This window comes from Cotesia glomerata, linkage group LG6 (assembly GCF_020080835.1).
Source record: "Cotesia glomerata isolate CgM1 linkage group LG6, MPM_Cglom_v2.3, whole genome shotgun sequence".
NCBI lineage: Eukaryota > Metazoa > Arthropoda > Insecta > Hymenoptera > Braconidae > Cotesia > Cotesia glomerata.
In genome coordinates, this window is record NC_058163.1 from 11645530 (window position 1) to 11668562 (window position 23033).

Sequence of the window (23033 nt, forward strand, 5' to 3'; positions counted from 1 at the left end):
CTGGTGTTTTTCAGAGTTTTTGGTAGTGTTATTGTGGAGTTTACTCGCGATTAATACTCACTTCATGGCATTTAGAAAATTAATTTTGATTTCTCACTGAAAGATGACTATAAATAAATCATTTTTCAATTTGACGGTGTAATTTTTATTAATTTATTTATTTATTTTACAAGGATTGAAATATATTGATCTACATAGAACTCAATATGTTATTTAATAAATATATCATGAAAATTTATAAGTGGAAATCCTAGAAATTTGAATTGCATTTTTAGATCTAGACTTGAAATTTAATTGGAGTATTGTTTTGATTTGCACAGATTCCAAACGGAGTGTTGAAAGTTTTAGTTAAAGTCATTGTAAGTCTCATAAGTGAAGTTGAAATTTATCTAGCTTCAAATGTGAAGAATTTTTCTGTTATTCAAAATTTTTTCAGTGACATCAATTTTCTATATAAAATAAATTTAACATAATAAATTTAACATGTTTTTTACAAATTCTATTTAAATAATTAGCCAAATTTATTTTTTATATATCAAATGTTTGGAAAATGCATTCATTTTTATCTGTTACAAACCCGCGATCTCGCAATAAGAAAAATTTATCGGTTATGTGATCAGCAAAAATAACATGTTATTTTCATGCATGTATGTAAAATTCTTAGTCCGTTGACTGAATAACTATCATTAATATTAAGTTTTGAAAACTTTACTATGACTTTTACCCTGCTGCCAGAGAGACGATTTTTGTTAGGAAATTTTTAGAAAATTTCATTGAAACCCAATAGACTTATCTTAAATTTCATGTCTCAAAAAGTCCTAGTTCATAAACAACAACATTTTTTCTATTCTACCCATCTCTGACACAGTCAGCATATGAAGTCAATTATCGCGAAATTTGTTTTTAGCTGATATCTAATTATTAAGAAAAAAAAATATTCAAATCGGTTGACCCTGGAGGCCATTTCTGGAATTTCCTGTTTGTCTTGAGATTCTATCAAATTTTATTTCTGTACATAGAAAAGGAAGTAGAATTTATTGAAATCCGTATTGAGATGATCTCTACATGACCAATAAAAGACTACTACCAAATTAAGTCTATAGGAACTATAGCTAGTAAATTTAAAATTTTCATTGTTAACACCCACCCCCGCAATCCGTATTGGGAGTAGGTTATCATATAACATAAGTTTTTCTCAATAAATTTGGGAAGTAAAAACGAGAAAAATCATGAAAAATATGTTGTTCTATGATTTTAAGCCGTTTTATTGTTAAAAAGTATAAAAAATTGTGAAAGTCATCGTATATTATTTTAAGTTGAATTTTAACTGCGAATAACTTTTAACCGAGTTGACTAAGCGAAAAATTATATTAGACCTTTTTTGTAGGCCGTTCAATTAACTACAAAAATATCTATTTATTTTTACCAAACAATAACTCATTGAGATACATCAAAATTCAAAAAAAAAAAAAAAAATCCCGTGTTATTTAAATGAGAAATCAAAAATCACCATGTGACACCTCTAGATATTGATATTAAGAGCTCAAACTTTACCAGAATTTTTTTTTCGTCATCTTGGACGATATTTTCGCGGTAGCTAAAGAAAAAAAAATTAAAAGTTTTTTTTGGCCCACCCTAATATAAATATAAGTAATGCTGTGAAGCGGGAAAGAATAGAAGTTACGGTAATTATTACGTGAAGCGTTCCACATTCACGTAACAGGATATTGGTAGGAAAGGATTGAGAAAGGAATGTGGAGAGGATCATCTTAATGTGAGTTTATAGAATATGCGAGAAAAAATTATTAGATAGCTCGGACTGGGATTCGAACCCAGAACCTTCCAAAGACATGTCGGCTACTCTACCATTTGAGCTATCCGGTCTATACTAAATTTCCTTTCGCTTATTCTATATACATTAAGCCACACCGTCCATCTTACGGCAATCATTTTTACAAATATAAGTAATGCTGTGAAGCGGGAAAGAATAGGAGTTACGGTAATTATTACATACACACAACACCATCGCGGGGATAGCTAGGGAAGCTTTCTGTGACCTTAAAATGTCGAGATCTGATGAAAACTCGATTTTTGCAAAACGGGATTAAAACAATAACTTCCCGATTTTTAAAAATCTTCGATTTTCTTAGCGGGAAGTTAAAAAATAGTAAAAATACCCTTGTTTTAAACCTCTGAAACCCACCTAACCCCTTAATAACTTTTCAACTTCCCGCTAAGGGTATTGGTTTTACCCCGTTTTGCGAAAATCAAGTTTTCATCAGATCTCGACGTTTTAAGGTCACAGGAAGCTTCCGTGACTATTCCCGCGATGGTGTCCGTGCGGCTGTGTGTGTGTGTGTGTGTGTGTGTGTGTGTGTGTGTGTGTGTGTGTGTATGTATGTATGTATGTATGTAAACCTCTTATAACTTTTGAACGGCTTGGCCGATCAGATCGAAATAGGTGGCAATCCAAAGAGTATCATTGCCATTAAATTTCGTAAAAATTTGAATCGATCCGGTTCGCTAGATTTTAAGAAATCTCAAAAATAAAATTTTCAAAAAATCGTTTTTTTGGAATAACTTCTAAACAGCTTCATCGAACGATTCTTAAGACTGATCAGCTCTTAAGTTCAAAAAACTACGTCGATTGCCACCAGTCCCGTCAAAATCGGTTGATTCGTTCGAGAGTTATCGAAAACGAAAAATTTCGAAAAAAGTGTTTTTTTCACATAACTTCGACATTTCTTTTTGGAACGTTTTTGATGATATAAAATAATTATTAGAGCTCAAAAAATTACGTCGATCGCCACCAAGAACGTGAAAATCGGTTGATTAGTTCGTGAGTTATCGTTGTCGAAAAAAATCGGAAAAAGTGAATTTTTAAAATTTCTCTAATATTTTTGGTTCGATCAGTTTGTGTTTAAAAGTATATTATAGATTCTGAAAAACTGCGTAGAACTAGCTCGAAGAGCTCAAAAACGTCATAATTGCCATTTTGAGAGCTTATTTATGGAATTAGCGGAAAGTTGCAGGGATGGCCTTTGGGGTCGACCGTTTTCCAGATTTTTATTAGACAGATTTTCAACCTCTGTAAATTTAAAAATAGTAGAAAGTTATAGAGATAGTCTAGAGAGTCAACCGTTTTTCAGATTATTTTAGAAATTCGAAAGAATTGTAAATATTTATTTAATCTTAGAACTATGATTATAGAGTATTTTCGATCAAAGATACGAGACCTTTGTTGATAATAATAACAGTCATTTTGAAACATGATGAAAATTTTTGAATCCCTTTTTTTTATTAAGAAAATATATGTATTAGGGTCTGCCAAAATGTAACTCCCGTGGAGAACCTTTTAAAATTGGAATTTTGAGTTACGCTTTTAACAGAGGCTGCGTTTGGGTATTTCCTGAAATATTTTGGTGTGAGACGATGTATTTGATTTTCATAGAATTTTTTAACAGAAGCTTAGTTTAGGCATTTCCGATGAGAATTTAAAATTTGGCCGGAAGTGCCCAATTAAATCTCCTGTTAAAAATCCTATAAATAATCAAATGAATCCTCTCACCCCGAAATATCTTAGGGAATGCCCAAACACAGCTGCTGTTAAAAGTTGAACTCAAAATTATAATTTTAAAAGGTTTTCCACGGAAGTTACATTTTGGCACACCCTATTATGTATGTTCCAACTGTTTACACACATTTTTTTTCTGACTCAATATAACTGTTTGTTTTAGCATTACTTAAGTTATTTAAATTGCTTACGAGTAAATGAATACTGTGGAGCACTTGATAGTCTTTATCATTGTTTCGACAGATTGGCACCTCTTGAAAATCGAACAGTATCTGAAGATATATCTCGAATATTTCGTTATGCAGCATTAAACTTGGCTGCTTTACATGCACAATTTCAGCATAAGTATGTTAATTTCTTTGTCAGTTTGGTTTCAAATTAATTGGTAATTTCTTATTTCAATAGGACGGTTGCACAAACTGCTTTAAAAGAAGCTATTGTAATGGCCCAAGAAGCTGGAGATAATGTTTGTTTACAACTAGCACATGCTTGGACGTATTATTTGATAAGTAAAAATAAGTATGTATCATTAAAAAATTTATATATATAAATGAATGGTTTTTATTTGTATCACATCAGTGTTTTACAAAAATTAAAATACATATATGTTAACATTTTTAAATTTACGTTCAAAAAATTTTTTAAATTTAACATTTAACAGAAAAACAAAAAATAAGACAATATGTAACGTCCACGTTTTCCAAAAAAATTATAAAAATAAAATAATAATTTATTTTTCCCCGACTCGAAATTTGCTCGCCGGAGTCCAGGGTCATAAACGGGGATTATATTATCAATAACAAAATAATAAACAAAACACTTTATTTTAAATAAATCGAAGAAAAAAAGAAAAACCTCTTTATTGGCCTGATCAAGTTAATAAACGATATAAACAATATAAACAAATTAAACAATATAAACAATATATTAGAACACTCTTCTCACACATACTCTCACTCGCCGTGAGCGTCAAAATCGCGAACTAAACTTCAAAAGCTGATTCCCCGCTTCCCCAGGAGACTAGCCGTCACCCCTGGGCCCTAAGCTCTACCCCGAGAGCGAATGGAGAGTGTCCTCTTCGCCCCCACCTACACGGCTTATGATCACCTACCGTACCTCAGCTGAAGGCTTCGGTACGGGGAGAAGCACTTTCATCCGGTCGGTTCATGATACTTACCTGGGCCTTGATCAGACTCCAGGTAGAGTATCATCCTCTGGAATTACTTGGTGAAGAGTATTCGCCCGAGTAATTCTCCCGAGAAAGAACTGCTTGCTTTATCGAGCCAAATTTTGGCGTTTATCATTTTTTGCCTAACTCTCTTGTAACGAAAAGGAAGAGTCGTTTTAGACACCTATCCGGTGTTCTCGTACTAGCATTCAAAAATAATTATTTATTATTTTAATCGTAATTTCCTTCATTTTCCATCCATTCGTCTCGCCAAATTCTAAGTTTTTATTTTCGAAACTCAAGTCTTTATTATTTTAATCGCAATTTTCTTCATTCTCTATCCATTCGTTTCGTCAAATTCACAATTCTTTATTATTTTAATCGCAATTTCCTTCATTATATATCCATTCCTTGATTTTTCCATACTAAATTGTCTTCGGGACTTATAAAATTTTCGCTTACCTAATTTATTTCTTACAAAATAATAATCGTCATTTCTTTCATTTTATATCCATTCATCACTTTCCCATACTAAATCTTGTTCGGAACTTAGAATAATTTTCCCAGTCTTTTAATTTCTTTTACAATTAATTCGCTCGGCTTCGTAATAATTTCTCACACGCTTATTTTCTTAATTTAATCATACCTTCGGTAACAATAACATAAAATTATTAGCTAAATAAATACAATAATTAAATAATAATCGCCGCACTAATAACAATAATTGTTTCTATTAATTTTTAAGTAATTAACAATGAATAAACTAAAATACTCAATTACAAAAAGTAAAATCTGGGTCATACCCTTTTTTCGGAAAGAAAAGTGGTGAACTTGGTTTGCCACTTTTCTTTTGGTCCATTCTTCTCCCTTTCTGAAGTTCAGTAAACATCTTGTTGGTCTTTGACATCTCCATGGTGGTGAAAACGACAAAAACGCTATAAATGGCTTTCGCACGCCATGTCATTCAGCTTACAAACAAAAAATAATTTTCTTTTCACGTTTTCAGGTCAATAAACAGGCTCGGTACTAGTAAACTATGTAACTAAACAGACTCTCGAATTTAAATTTGGTATCTTTTGAAACTTGGGGTCTTTACTCGGTTTTACGCGGATCTTCTTTCGGTGTCCTCATCGCTGAGTCTGGTTCACAATCGGGACCTCGGATGGATCTTCCTCACGGTCATTCTACGGTGATGCGTCGTGGTTCAAGTTCTGCTCATACTCGGCTTCGGATTCAACTTCAGGTGCCTGCCCACGTAATGGCACACAGGACTTTTTCAGGTGCCTGCCCACATAGTGGCACACAGGACTTTTACAGGTGCCTGCCCACATAGTGGCACACAGGACTTTTTCAGGTGCCTGCCCACATAGTGGCACACAGGACTTTTTCAGGTGCCTGCCCACATAGTGGCACACAGGACTTTTACAAGTTCTGATTTCAACGAGTTCCTCAACTTCGTGGCTATTTCAGTGACTGGTAATTCTTGATGACGGTGACTCCTACCTCCAGGGCATGGTCTCATCTTTGAATTGCTCAGAACACTGCGGACACTTAGATTTCGGTACTGGTTTACATCAGAGATTCAAGGTTCTAGTTTCATCCTTCATCCGGTTGAACGACTTCTTTTCGACAACACATTCACATCCCGGCTAATCGCGTTTTGGAACGATTTTTTTTTTGTCTCGTTCCCCAAGTTCCAAAAGATTTACAATAATATGAATTTACGATAAGTCATCTTTAACTACACTACGTGGCCCGTTACCAAAAATTAATCCTGTCCCTGTTCGGGCGCCATCTGTAACGTCCACGTTTTCCAAAAATTATATAAATAAAAATAATTTATTTGTCCCCGGCTCGAAATTTGCTCGCCGGAGTCCAGGGTCATAAACGGGGATTACATTATCAATAACAAAATAATAAAAAAAAACACTTTATTTTAAATAAATCAAAGAAAAAAAAGAAAAAAAAAAGAAAAACCTCTTTATTGGCCTGATCAAGTTAATAAACGATATAAACAATATAAACAAATTAAACAATATAAACAATATATTAGAACACTCTTCTCACACATACTCTCACTCGCCGTGAGCGTCAAAATCGCGAACTAAACTTCAAAAGCTGATTCCCCGCTTCCCCAGGAGACTAGCCGTCACCCCTGGGCCCTAAGCTCTACCCCGAGAGCGAATGGAGAGTGTCCTCTTCGCCCCCACCTACACGGCTTATGATCACCTACCGTACCTCAGCTGAAGGCTTCGGTACGGGGAGAAGCACTTTCATCCGGTCGGTTCATGATACTTACCTGGGCCTTGATCAGACTCCAGGTAGAGTATCATCCTCTGGAATTACTTGGTGAAGAGTATTCGCCCGAGTAATTCTCCCGAGAAAGAACTGCTTGCTTTATCGAGCCAAATTTTGGCGTTTATCATTTTTTGCCTAACTCTCTTGTAACGAAAAGGAAGAGTCGTTTTAGACACCTATCCGGTGTTCTCGTACTAGCATTCAAAAATAATTATTTATTATTTTAATCGTAATTTCCTTCATTTTCCATCCATTCGTCTCGCCAAATTCTAAGTTTTTATTTTCGAAACTCAAGTCTTTATTATTTTAATCGCAATTTTCTTCATTCTCTATCCATTCGTTTCGTCAAATTCACAATTCTTTATTATTTTAATCGCAATTTCCTTCATTATATATCCATTCCTTGATTTTTCCATACTAAATTGTCTTCGGGACTTATAAAATTTTCGCTTACCTAATTTATTTCTTACAAAATAATAATCGTCATTTCTTTCATTTTATATCCATTCATCACTTTCCCATACTAAATCTTGTTCGGAACTTAGAATAATTTTCCCAGTCTTTTAATTTCTTTTACAATTAATTCGCTCGGCTTCGTAATAATTTCTCACACGCTTATTTTCTTAATTTAATCATACCTTCGGTAACAATAACATAAAATTATTAGCTAAATAAATACAATAATTAAATAATAATCGCCGCACTAATAACAATAATTGTTTCTATTAATTTTTAAGTAATTAACAATGAATAAACTAAAATACTCAATTACAAAAAGTAAAATCTGGGTCATAAATATGTATTTGTTTGTTTTTTTAATAAGACTCTTTCCACCGATTTTCACGCAGTTGGCGGCATTCGACGCAGTTTTCTAAGCCTCATAAAGAATTTTTAAGTTTGAATTGATCGAAGAAGAAATTTCAAGGTAATTCCGAAAAACACTTTTTTCGGTTTTCTTTCGTTCACGATAACTCACGAACGAATCAACTGATTTTGACCGGACTGGCAACGATCGACGTGGTTTTTCAAGGTTAAGAGCTGATTAGTTTCTGGAATTGATCGGTGAGGCCGTTTAACCCTTCGTAGGTAGCGCGTCTTTTCCGAACTAAGTCGGTCGCATTGAGCGCTCCGCCGCCCTGTTAAAACGTACGTGCTGTTGCCAAATGTAAACTAATAGTATTTCCTTGTGAGACAAAAATATTTTTTCAACGTTTTATTATTAGATACAATTATATTTTTATATTTTATCATAAATTTAATTGAATAATAAAATTTTTATTCTATTATTTTTATTTTTATCACACGTGACATTATTAAATTTAACATCTAGGACCAGATTATAAAATTATAATTAAATTCAATCTTCGATTAAAATTTATCACATGTAATAATTAATTCTTATTAAAAAAAAAAAATAATTAAAAAAATTGGCATTCATTGCTTTTTTTTTTTAATTTGTTTATCTGAAAATTTTTTTGTTTTTTATTTAAATAATTAGTAATATATAAAGTCAGACATCTGTTAATTTTAGTATGATATATTATAAAATAATTAACTTATCAATTGTATTTTTATTATTGTTTTTATATAAATAATATTGAATATGAGTGTAATTATTACATTATTTTAAACAAATCACATAAGCTATAATATAAACATTAAAAACTAACCTCAACCGTTACTTTATTTTTCTACCGCACATGCAGTAAAACAGACTGAAATAGTGGCGGTAACGACATTTGGCAACGACATTTGGCAACAGAGCAGTTAGAAAATCTTCCGGAGGCTCACTCGCACCGGGCGGCATAGCGCCGCCCGGTTCCGAAAATTACTTTTTTGAATTACTTTGTACATATTTTTATGCTTATTAATAACGTCACAATTTACAAAAAGGTTAAAAGAATGCACTTAATTTTTTTCAAAATAATTAATGAACTGAATTTCGAGAAAAAAAAATGCAAAAAAGGCGGCGCCGCGCTCATTATGCGACCTACGAAGGGTTAAAAGGTATTCCAAAAAAACCACCCTCAAAAAAAATTTTTAACTTCCCGCTAAGAAAATTGAAAATTTTCAAAAATCGGCAAGTTATTGGTTTCATCCCGATTTTCGAAAATCGAGTTTTCATCAGATCTCCACGTTTTGAGGTCCTAGAAAGCAATTCCGACCATTTTCCTGAAGATGTCACTATGTCCGTATGTTTGTAGGTATGTTTTTTTTTTTTTTTTTTTTTTCATAGAGAAGCGAAAAAAATCTTCCAAAGACACCGCTATCATTGAAAGATGATGGTCGGTATTGTGGGATTTTTACTCATTAGAAAAAAACTCCTCTTTCCTTCCCCGCGGATGGTAAGGAGATGACTGGATCAGAACCGCGTAAGAATTACTTCAATCCAGGCCGTGTTGCGCCTCCCGACGCCTGCCCCTGATTATTGGTCCCTTTCTGCGGTTTTTTCTTTTAAAAGGTGCTGCGCGTAGGCTGCGACAGCTGACCAGTTTTCTTGTTGTTTGAGCATATAGGTCATCAAGCTCGAGGGGGAGAGCCTGGTGCCTATAATTTCTTCAGTGCTGCTTCTGTAGAGGTTCCACCGATCACACTCGAAGAACGTGTGTTCGGCGTCGTCAATTTTGTCTGGGCAGTATTTGCACATTGACGTGCTGTGCAAACCATTTTGAAAAGATAGGCGTTAAACTATCCATGTCCCGTCAATAGCTGGATCAGAAAGAAGTCCGTTTCTCCATGCTTCCGAGAAAGCCAGACGTTTATGTTCGGTATCAAGCGTGCCGTCCATCTGCCTGTTTCCCCGGTTGTCCATCGGTCCTGCCACTCATGTAGCGTTTCCGTCTTTATCCTCGCTCTTGCCTCCTTAGAGTTGTCACCATTTATTTTGGCGTCGTAGATTTTCGCCCTCTCGAATGCTATTGTCGATTGGCGCAGCTCCTGCTATGACCAATACGGCTGCTTCTGAAACTGTGCGGTAGGCACATGTGACTCTGAGCGCTCCTCGTCGTTGCACTGCCGCTATCTTGCGCCGGTAAGTCTTCTGTTTAAGGATATCTGCCCATATCTCCGCTCCGTAGAGTAATATCGAGTGGACTACTTCTAGAAGCACCCTCCTTTCTCTGGTTCGTGGTCCCACCGTCTTGGCCATCATTCTCGACAGGTTGGATACTGTCTTGTTGGCTTTCGTGCAAGCGTTTTCAAGGTGTTCTTGGAAAGACAGCTTCTCGTCGATCGCTACTACTAAATAACGCAGTATCCTTGTAGATTTCAATGTTGTCCCGCCCATGTCGATGACAAAAGGTTTTGGGTACCACTTTTGTCGAGTCAAGACGACGATCTCGGTTTTCTGCTTGGCGAGTTTCAGGTGATGTTTTTCGAGCCAATTTTCGACGGCGTCAATGGTTTCCCGAACAAGTAGTTCTGCCTCCTCGGCACTGTCTACTACTATTGTAGCCGCGACGTCGTTCGCGAAGCCCGTGAGTTCCACTTGTTTTGGCTAGTTTTTGTATGAGATTCTCGAGCAGTTTCCCAGCAATGTCAAGCATGCAGAGTGGTCTGAACGACGAAGGTGTTGCAGGGCTACCTTTACCTTTGTCTAACAAAACCAACCTCTGCCGCTTCCAGGCCGTTGGAAACGTGCTAGTTGCTAGGCATGCATTGTAAGCGTTCAGTAGTATATCTGGGTACTCCAGGGCTTCAATAAAAACTACCAATCTTGTGGAAACCTTCCACAAGCATTTGATTTGTCATATCACAGTAAACGATGTATCTCTCTCTGCCCCTTCTCGAGCCATGCGCAAGCGTCTACTAGAAGCTCCTTGCTTACAACTATGGACAAGTCATAAACAATTCTTAAGTCGGTTCCTTGTGACACGTTCTTACGCAAGATCCATGCGTAGATGTAGACGCTAGCAATCATAGGTTGTGCACAAGCTCTTGCTCAATCACATGTTTCTTAGGTACATTGTCTATGACACGAAGCATCCAGGCGGTACTGCTTACAGCGGTACAACAATATTAGTTAAAAAGTCCATCGGGCATCACGAATTAGCTAAGTTTGAAACAGAATATCTCCGAGGAATAAAAATAATCTTTCTGTAAATTTTATTGTGTCAACTTCTAATCTCTTGTTAATACTGATTGTAGCAACCACTCTTCTTATTCACTTAGAGTAAAAAAGACTTTCATATAAACAAGTTAAAAACTACTCAGAATTGCCATAAATAAAATTCTATCACTCTTAATAATGAAATAAAAAAGCAAAGTTCGTTTACTATTTAATTTGACTTTTTTAAAATTTCAAGAATAAAAAATTAGAAAAACGGTTGACCCTGAAGGCCATCCCTGCAACTTCCCGCTAATTCCATACCTAGGCACTTAAAATTGCACTTATGACGTTTTTGAGCTCTTCGAATCTACTGGTCCGAATCAGTTCCAACTTACAGGAAATCTAAGTTTGGCAAAGACCTTTCGAATGACACCAACTGCGATCAAATCGGTCAAGCCGTTCAGAAGTTATAAGAGGTTTACACACACACACACATACACACACACACACACACACACACACACACACACACACAGGCAGACGTACGGACACACACACACACGCACACACACACACACACACGCACGCACAGACAGACGTACGGGCATCATCGTGAAAATAGTCAGGAAAGCTTCTTAGGGCTTTAAAACGTCGAGATCTGTTGAAACCTCGATTTTTGCAAAACGGGGTAAAACCAATAACTTCCCGATTTTTCGAAAATGTTCGATTTTCTTAGCGGGAAGTTAAAAATTATAATTTTTTTAAAATAATAATGAAGTTCAAAATTTCATAAAGGATATTTAAAAGAATGTTATAAAAAGTTAGCAGTTACACTATTATCCTCTTCGGTTGAAATTGATGTGTTTACTGATCTTGCTAAACAATATCAGATTTTTATTTTAATAATAATGTATCGTCAATTAGGGTGTTCGTTATTTCCCAAGTTGATTTTTTTTTCGCCGCCCCCTGGATTTTTAGTTCTTGACCTAAAAAAAAATATCTTACATAAATAAGCTCTTAATTACCAAATTAAACCGTGCCCGAATCGAGTTACATTTCCCATTTAAATAACATGGGAATTTGGAACTTTTTGGAATTAATTTTTTTCCTCCGAAAAAAATGCCACTACGATTATGATCGATGCATACTCTGATGGGAAATTGAATGCTTCACAAAAAAGTTCTCTTATAATTTTTTGATAAAATCAATCCTTCAAAAGTTATTTGTGGCTTAAGTTGTGTATTTAATTATTATCATAGTTTTTCAGTTTTGCTATGAAGTTTCATGTGTTATAGTCAGTTATTTCATCTATAAATGTTTCTAAAATTTCATCTATAGGATATTACACTATTAGGGCAGAAAGTTTGAGATTTCTGCACTGCGCGCAGTTCAGAGCTCTCAAACTTCTGCCCGTGTAGTGTATACTATTTTTCTTTATAGCCGGTCGAAAGTACGTAAAATATTTAATGTACTGCATCGAAAAAGAATTGATGCTTGCCCCCGACATTTGCGGCACGAGCGAAGCGAGTGCTGCTGGTCGAGGGGCAGGCATTAAATAAAAAAATTTTAATGTAAAATCAAATAAAAAATAATTAACAAACATTTTTTTTTTGAAACATTTTTAGATTAAATAAAACTGAAATTTCTTGAATTCAACAACCATGATAAAGATTATTCTCGGTTAAAAATAAAAAAAAAACGAGCATATTATCTTAAAATTAACAATAATTAATAAAATTCAAATTAAATTGTTGTTACTGCGTACATTTTTCTAAATAATTCATTAATTACATAAAGTTGATCCATTTTACACACGTCACTGTCAAACTGAATCTTAGTACAGTACAACCTGGTTATAAGTTACATCGGATGATCTACTCACTCTCACGGCAGTTATATCTTTATCTATATTATATGAAATATTTCATGTAAGTAGAAGAAAGAAAGAAATATAACCAAGTTGTATTGTACCATCAATCGTAAATGATCAGCGTAAACAAAACATAGTTAGTAACAAATGACTAATGTCAGTCGCGGTAACGAAAGCATTTTATGCTCCTGCTGTTATAGAGGGCGAATGTGTAGCTTTACCAATGCACGAATCTTTAACTTTATGCCTCGAAATAGGTGCAAAAGATGCGTACTTTCGACCGAGGTATAAAGAAAAAAGATTAACAGTTACAGTAACGTTAACAAAGCGATGTATCGAATACATTCTTAATAGTATTGCCGCTAATATGTATTTTTTCTGTCTCTATTCACATTTATTTGTTAAGCAATTTTTAGTCGCATTATGATAAGTATTTTTGTTTTTATGAATAATTTGCACTAAATATTGTTTTTGTTCTTTTTCATGAGTTAAAATGTTGATGTATCTTGAATTAATCGAAGCGCCCTTTCGGCTACATCGTTACAATTGTAAATTAGTAACGATGTCTAATCTTTCCAAACAATCGTTATTGGTAGCCCATGTCTCAAAGTTAATCTCTAGGAAATTTTTATTTATGTTGAATCGAACAAAAAATTTAATCGAATTTCAATTAATGAAAATTAATTTATTTAATAAGAAAATCAATATCTTTTTTTTTGTAAATTGATAATTTTATTATCTTAATTAACTATATAGCGTTTAGGGGAAATTAAAATCGAAATTTTCATCACATTTTAATGCTTCAAGATAGTTGGATTCTGCAAGGCATATTTCAAGAATATTATGAAATTTTTTTATCGAAAGATAAATATATTAATAATTCACCACCAAAATTTCAGATCAATTCACCACACCGTTTTTGAGTAATCAATTTTCGAAATTGCATTATTTACACACATAGGTATAGAGACATAGTGAAGTTAGTATAAAATTATTTGCATCACTCGAGTGGTACGGAAGATTTCATACTAATTTTACCATATCTCTATACCTCTTCGTGTAAATTATGCAATTTCGAAAATTAATTACTCAAAAACGGTGTGATGAATTGATTTGAAATTTTGGTTGTGAATTATTAAGATATTGTCTTTCAAATAAAAATTTCATAACTTTCTTGAAATATGCCTTGCATAAGTGATATATTTGGATCAAAAAAAGCCAAAGCAGTTTTTTCACCAGTTAAATACCACAGATGGTTTTTGAATTTGTGCAATACTGCCTCAGAAACTTTTTTATCAGTCGTCTTGTACTGATACACAGTCTTGATATAATTTAAATCGTGGTATGGAACTGATGCTGCAAGAGGTGCCACAAACCAAAATGACACATAAATAAATACTAAACTGATAAAAAATTTAACTTGACTCAAGAGCAATAGTTTTGAACCAAGAACACCATTTTGAAGAAAAAGAATTTCTTAAGTCAAGGGGAAAAATTCTCGAGTCAAGATATATTTCTTGGTTCAAGAAAATTTTCTTGATTTAAGAATTTTTCTTCTTGAGTATCTTCTTAAGTATTTTCAAGAGTATCATTTTCTTCAAAATGGTGTTCTTGGTTCAAGATTCTTGATCTTGAGTCAAGTTAAATTTTTTATCCACGAATGAATGAACAAATCTCCAAAAGATTTTGTTGCGTTTCAAGATCTAACTTGAAAATGTCTTGAAAAATATATATTTTCAGCGAATAAATTGCTTTTGACATCTATCGTGCATGGTAAAATGCACCTGGTTTGTAAAATTTGATTTCATCGGCACTCTAAAAATGCGACTAAAAATTGCTTAACAAATAAATGTGATTAGAGACAGAAAAAATACATATTAGCGGCAATATTATTAAGAATGTATTCGATACATTGCATTGTTAACGTTACTGTAACTATTAATCTTTTTGATAAAATTTTTGAAACATTTATAGATGAAATAAATGACTATAACACATGAAACTTCATAGCAAAACTGAAAAACTATGATAATAACTATATACACAACTTAAACCACAAATAACTTTTAAAGAATTATTTTATTGATTGAAAAATTATAAGAGAACTTTTTTGTGAAGCATTCAATTTCCCATCAGAGTATGCATCGATCATAATCGTAGTGGCATTTTTTTTTAAGGAAAAAAATTAATTCCAAAAAGTTCCAAATTTCCATGTTATTTAAATGGGAAATGTAACTCGATTCGGGCACGGTTTAATTTGGTAATTAAGAGCTTATTTATGTAAGATATTTTTTTTTTAGGTCAAGAACTAAAAATCCAGGGGGCGGCAGCGAGAAAAAAATCAACGGGAAATAACGGACACCCTAATCGTCATATCACCAACAAATAAACAAAAACAAAGTATTTCTAATTTCCGGTTAAGAATACATATAGTGTAATCTATTGTTTTCTACTAAATTTTTTGGAAATTTATTTTTGTTCATACCCATCTAGATCTGTCCAAATCAAATTTTATCTAAACAGATCTAAACAAAATGCAGACCTGTCCATAACTGATAAATTTCTTATTTGATCTGAGCATATCTAAACTTCTTTTCTCGGGTGTCCACCGTATTCTTTCGTAGTTTTACCGTATTTATACGGCAAATTAAAGTACTTTACCGTAACTCTACCGTAATTCGGATCTGCAAAAGATTTCTCTATCTCTAAGATTCTCATGTTAAAGTTATTTTGCACATCCTGATTAAGAAATCTAATTTGAAATGATTCATTTCATGCAAAGTATGTCTATATATTAGTCAACTCAAATCATTTTGAATTGTTTCAAATTGTTTTTAATCATCTCAAATAGATTTCTTAATCAGGCCAAGCCTGTCAGAATCTTGTAAAAAAATACGTCATTCCTAGTATAGTGTTTTGTGCAGATCGATCTGACACAAAAATGATCAGACCTGACCATGCCTGTTCATGTATGATCAGGCCTGAAATTAGACATGGTCATGCCTGTTCATGTCTGAAATGTTAAATACGCTCAGGCCTGTTCATGCCTATCCATGTCTGTTCATCCCTATTTATGTCTGAAGCGTTAAATACGCTCAGGCCTGATCATACCTGTTCATGCCTGTCCATGTACGTTCATGTCTCAAGCGTTAAATACGCTCAGGCCTGATCATACCTGTCCATGCCTATTCATGCTAAGGACCAAATATGCTAAAAAAACATTTTTGAATATGTTCAGTCTATGTACATTAATTTCGATTAATAAATTTGTAAATTATCAATAAACGGTATATTTTATTATTCAATAAATAAAAGTATTTTGATTATCATTAAAAACCTACCGTAGGGTAAATTTAACTAACTTTTCTAGGCATGAACAGGCCTGAGCATATTTAATGCTTCAAACATGAACAGGCCTGAGCGTATTTCACGCTTCAGACATGAACAGGCATGAACGTATTTAACCCTTCAGACATGAACAGGCATGGACAGGTATGGACAGGCCTGATCAGGCATGAGCGTATTTAACTCTTCAGACATGAACAGGCATGAATAGGCCTGTTCAGGCCTGGGCGTATTTGACGCTTCAGACGTGAGCAGACATGGACAGGCATGATCATGTCTAATTTTAGACCTGATCATACATGAACAGGCATGGTCAGGTCTGATCATTTTTTCCCGGGGATACTTACAAGAGATACTGTTATCTGGGAATTCAAACTTCTTAGTTTGTTGAAGATTCTAATTGGTGTTGCGCCTAATAATTTTTTAGATTAAGACACTTTGTGCAATTGTGATAAAACTTTAATAATTGTGGCTAATTGTTGAAATCTTTATAGGATCCATCTAATTGAACGTTCCATTGGAAAGTCTGGCGCTTTTGGGATAACTCATACTACGAGTTTAGGATTAATGGCATCTGCGCATCATGCAGCTCTCGAAGCTAATAGCCCTACTGATGTTTTTGAAGTAAATATACACCATATAAAAAAAAAAAAATTTATATTCAAAATTAAGAAAACTAAACAAATTTGGATTTTTTATTTTAGACACTTATGAAATCCGATGCTTTGAATTCCAAACACTCGATGTCTGATTTAATCTCAATGACATATGCAGAAAAATCGGCGCTTTGGGCATACTATGGAAAAGCCAAAATGTCAACAATTTGTGCACAATTATTATTACTTCATAATTCACAAAATAATAAACAAAATTTATTTAATGGTGAATCAACTTGTCAAGAAGTTACTAATATTATTAATGCTTTAGTTGAAAATGGTGAATATAAGCTGGTGGATGTAGTATTAAATCATGCTAAAGAACGATTTAACAATTTAATAAGTAATAAGGTAAATTAAATAATTATTGATTAGCTTCAAATATGACGCAATTAGAATTCTCATTTTGTCGAAATTTTTTGTAAATTTCTTAGTGACGGTAATAATGATCCTAATTCAGTTGAGTTATCCACTTAATCATTGCATGTTTTCATTTCATTTTACATTCGTCGTAATAAATGCTTGTTCTTGAACCAAGAATATAAAATTCTTTAAAGAAAACAAAATTATTTTTAGTTAAAAAGAATTGTGTTTTTTAATGAAGAATTTGATTTTATCTCTCGAAGATCATGCTCTCGTTATTGAAGATATAAAATTTCTCTTTGCTAAGAAAACGAGTTTCCAGACAAGACATTCTTGAATCAAGATGACCGGTTCTCTTTTAAATGATTTTTTTGAATCGAAAATATTTCTCTTGGATCGAGAAGTTTTTTTTTGAGTGTTCATAAGTCTGCTTAAGGGGTTAGGTGGGTTTCAGAGGTTCAAAAAAAGAGTATTTTTACTATTTTTTTTTTAGTATATACAATCATATATTTTATTTAAACAATTCAGCATATCAAAGATATATATTTAAACATTATTTTGTGAAATTTTTATTTAAAAATTCCGAAAACTCAGCCGTTGGTACCTCATCTCCCTTGACGTCTCAAAAAAAAAATGCTCTTGCCGTGGACATCATAACTCTTTATTGGTTCATCTAAAATCAAAGAACCAAACATATTTCGTTAGTACATGGATAAATCTCGTTATTGGACGAAGGAGAAAAAAAAATTAAAATTTGAATTTTTGACAGACTTTGAAAAAAAAAACACATTTTTTGGTCAAGTTTTCACCATGTATTTGCTCGAAAAAATTATTTGTAATGAAAAAAAAAAAAAAAACCTTCGTCCAATAATGAGATTTATCCATGTACTAACGAAATATGTTTAGTTCTTTGATTTTAGATGAACCAATAATGGCCCGGGAAAAAATGATCAGACCTGTTCATGCCTGTTCATGTCTAATCAGGTCTGAAATTAGACCTGGTCAGGCCTGTTCATGTATGATCAGGCCTGAAGTTAGTCATGAGCATGCCTGTCCAGGCCTGTTCATGTCTGAAGCGTTAAAGACGCTCAGGCCTGATCAGACCTGTCCATGCCTGACCAGACCTGTCCATGCCTGATCAGACCTGTTCATGTCTGAAGCGTTAAAGATGCTCAGGCCTGATCAGACCTGTCCATGTTTGATCAGGCCTGTTCATGTCTGAAGCGTTAAAGACGCTCAGGCCTGATCAGACCTGTCCATGCCTGACCAGACCTGTCCATGTCTGATCAGACCTGTTCATGTCTAAAGCGTTAAAGACGCTCAGGCCTGATCAGATCTGTCCATGCCTGACCAGGCCTGTCCATGTTTGATCAGGCCTGTTCATGTCTGAAGCGTTAAATACGCTCAGGCCTGTTCATGTCTGTTTATCTCAGAAACGTTAAATACGTTCAGGCCTGATCAGACCCGTTCATGTCTGATCAGGCCTGTTCATGTCTAGAAAAGCTATATTCACCCTACGGTATGTTTTCAATGATTATCAAATTATTTTTATTTATTGAATAATAAAATATACCTGCAGGTATAATCAGGCCTGAGCGTATTTAACGCTTGAGACATGAACAGGGATGGACAGGCATGAACAGGTATGATCAGGCCTGAGCGTATTTAACAATTCAGACATGAACAGGCATGGTCAGGTCTGATCATTTTTTTCCGGGTAGATCTGATCAGACTTGCATAGTCAGAGATGTGATAAAAATTTTTTCTTTGACGAAAAAAATTTTTTTGGTCATCACAAAAAGTGCAAAATTATTTTTATCATTACGTTTAAATAATTTTGAAATAAAAAATTTGTTACATTTCCTATGGGATGTTTTGCTCTGCTCTGCTTTTGCCTAATATTAAAATCATTACTTATTTTATTATTTAAATAAATGTGATGTTATAATGAGATTCGGTTAGATAAATAAATTAAGACTATCAAAATATATTATAAAATCAATTTTTATATTATATTTATGATAAACTTATTCGATACGTTATGTACTTCATAGAATTGTTGTCACATAAGATAGCAGCACAGCAGGCGGGAACTTCACGGCGCACGGATATCACCAAAGTTAAACAGCATTGAGCGTGGTCAGTAGTTGGATGGGTGACTGCTGGTGATACAGCCGTACAATTATATGTAATCATTTTTTTTTATTTTTATTTATTATAGAGAATTGCATATGACTCTATCAAATACTATATTCATAAAATTGAGCAAAATAATTTATTAAAAGTAACAATGGGCTTTCAGACCTGACCATGTCTGATCAGGCCTGATCAGGCATGGTCATTTTTCATGTCTGATCAGGCCTGAAGACTCATGCCTGTTCATGTCTGATCAGGTCTGATCATTTTTTCCCGGGGAGTTATAATGTCCACGGCAAGAGCATTTTTTTCTTGAGACGTCAAGGGAGATGAGGTACTTAACGGCTGAGTTTTCAGAATTTTTAAATAAAAATTTCACAAAATACTGTCTAAATATGTATCTTTGATATGCTGAATTGTTTAAATAAAATATATGATTGTATATACTGAAAAAAAAAAATAGTAAAAATACCCTTTTTTTGAACCTCTGAAACCCACCTAACCCCTCAAGCCTCTTGTTATATCACCTCAATTGTAGCTAGAACAACGAGTAAGGTCCAAATGGCTGAGACTTCGAGGTGGTTATCGTTAGATAATCACACGCAGTAGATCATCGGATTTTTGGTTCAATACTGTCGTTGTCTTTTTATAAATTATTAAACTATTTTCATAAATTATTAAATATATTTGATACATTTATGAAATTTTCGACTTAATATCACAGAACTTTCAGTTCTGAAAAAATATGTTGTAGTTTTTTACTTTTTATTGTTTTTTATTTCTTATAGTTTTTTAACATTTTTGATTTTTCTTACTCATAAAATTTAAGTTGTAAATTTATTATAAAAGTTAAGGTAATTATTTATAAGTGGGGTCAACCCCATTTTGCCTTATCTGTGGCCATGGAAATTTTTTTCTTTATACCTTAGTCGAAAGTACGCACTTCCCTCTCCAATTTTAAGGAATAAAGTCTTATTTCCCTCCCCTGGTGGGATTACACGCGCCTCACTTATGTCGCCGGGAGCAAAAAATTTTTTCGTGTCTACAGAAACAGCCGGCTGCTGCCATCTAGTGATCGCCTACCACTTTATTAATAAAATTTTATACGATAACCTCGTAGATCGTTGCTTTATATATACGTCAGTATTTTTGTGTCTCGTTGCATATAATATTTTAATTAAACAGTGTACTTACAATTAATAATAAGATGAATGAAAAAGTTTCATCGGATGAATCTTGTTGTGTCCAGGATAGTCATATGATAAAATCGGTTTTTTGAGTGAAATTTATTGTCATTGCAATGGTCTTGACTTGAATTTGTGCCTTTTCAAAGTTTCATATCATTCTCACCGATAATCAATTTATTATGATAAGTATTAAGACTGCATTGTAAAATGGTCTATCTCTAGGTACATAATTAAGAAATGACCTTGGATCTTGTGAACTATTGACATTTTTAAAGATATAAGCTCACCCCGACATTACACTTATGGAGACCTTTCATTTGAGTACCCACATCAATTTTTTCATATATTTACATATATTACACATATATGTATACATGAAAAATATATCAAAATGCATTTCATAGGCGTAAATTTATTTATTTCTTATTAATTGAAAGCCCTGCCCTGTGTGCTCGGCTTCGCCTCGGGCATCTTATCACACAGGGCAGGAATTTCAACTTTCTTCCCTTGTAGTGTAATATACTATTTTTTTTATTATCAAATGGATCAACTTTTTTCTAAAATTGTTCTTTTTTTTTATGTATTTTTCAAAAAAAATTTATCAAAAAAAGATCAAATAGAAATTTTATCCAAAAACATGAAAGCCGATATTTTTTCCAACTTTTGAAGGTAAAAAAGCTATCGAAATCATTATTTTTTCCTTTCACGTCATTTTTTATTATAAGTGCGCCATAAAAACAAGCTGAATAAAAAAAAAAAGTTTTTAAATGTTAATTTTTCACCTAGTTATGGCCCAAAATGGGGTTGACTCCACTTGTAAATAATTACCAAAGTTTAATTTTATACTGTCATCTGTTAAAGATATGGATCTCAAGTGAACGATTATTTGAATTTATGAAGATAATGAGACATGAAAGATGGAGTGAAGCGGAAAATATAGCGAACCAAATGTCAAGCTTATTACCATTTGAAAGTAAATTACGCTTCGCAGAAATTACAATTGCTACAGGTGATTATGTAGCTGGATTAAAACTTTTGAGTAATACTGAAGAAAATACAATCCTAACCGCCAGTAATCGTATACAATTGATGATTGTTTTGAGTAAAATATTAAACTTATCAGCAGTTTCTGACCAAAAGTTTACTAGCGTCAATACTTTTGTATTATTAAATTCAGCTTTGAAAATAGCTCGAACATATCATTTATCTTATTATGAAGCTGTAATTAAAATGAATCTCGCAACACTCCAGGTAGGACGAAATTTTTATTTTTAATCTTATACTCTGTTGACAGCTTTAAATAATAGCTAAAATTGATCATTTTTTTTTTCTATTTTCTGTCTCACAAAAGTATATTTTTTTGTTTTTATAGTTGGTGATTGGGATGCCAAATCAAGCACTAGTTTTAATTAATGAAGCCATGGAACAAATTTTAGCTCACGGTAGTTGTTTTGATCGAGGATGGGCATTCACATTAAATGCTCAATGTCTAGTAGCGACAGCTTCACTTAATTCAAAAAAACGTAAATTAATCTTGCAAGATGCGATTGAATATCTTCTGAAAGCTAAAAACTATTTTCAGAAAATTGAAGCTTTTAGTAGAATTAAAAGTACTACGTATTTTCTTTCTCTGATTTATAACGAGCTGGGTATGAAGACTAAACGAAATCAATTTGCTTTTGAATATCGACAAAATAATGGAGAAAATGTTATAAAATCAAAAATTGTGACATTGTTCTAAATAAATATTTTCAATACATTTTTAATTTTGTCTTCGACGAATTTATATTAATTATAACCTTATATCATTCGTATAAATTTTTCATTCATGTTTTCTTTAAACGAATTAAGTTACATAAATATTTACTATTTAAAGATTTAAAGTATTTAGAGTAACATATTCGAAGAAAGTTTTACTTATCATCGAACCATTTTGAGACCTTCCAATAGTCCATATATCTGAAATATTTGTAGTTATCGAAGCAGCAAGACGCCTATAATTGAAAACAACTATAAGAAGGTGCTATTTGCTCTGCTGTGTTAGCAACAAATAGTACGATTAATGATTCTTTGTCATTGTTATGATACGCACTCTTGTGACCTTTTCGTCCCTTCTTCGACGAGAAATTCCTTATTTACGACACGACACTTATGCGTGGTATAAATTACTGCTGGAATCCCCCAAGGCTCAGTATCGGGTCCAAACTTATGGAATGCACGCTACGATGGACTCCTGAGATTCAAAATGCCAGAAGAGACCTACCTCGTTGGCTTTGCAGATGATGTCGCTGCAGTGGTGATAGCAAGAAATGTTGAGCAAGCTAGATGTCGGATAAAAACCATTATGACACGGGTCAGCGACTGGTTAAGAAGTTACAAATTAGAAAT

General features: G+C 33.4%; 1 protein-coding gene across 1 annotated transcript; it reads left to right on the forward strand.

Annotated features, from left to right (window-relative positions):
* Positions 1 to 3737: 3737 nt before the first annotated feature.
* On the forward strand, positions 3738 to 22411 carry LOC123266963 (anaphase-promoting complex subunit 5; the record flags this gene model as incomplete). The annotated part of the gene is given in 6 exon segments (XM_044731413.1): positions 3738 to 3919; positions 3980 to 4093; positions 16798 to 16927; positions 17008 to 17310; positions 21507 to 21896; positions 22018 to 22411. Coding segments are annotated over 6 exon segments (1488 nt in total), but the record flags the coding sequence as incomplete, so codon positions are not given.
* Positions 22412 to 23033: the final 622 nt, after the last annotated feature.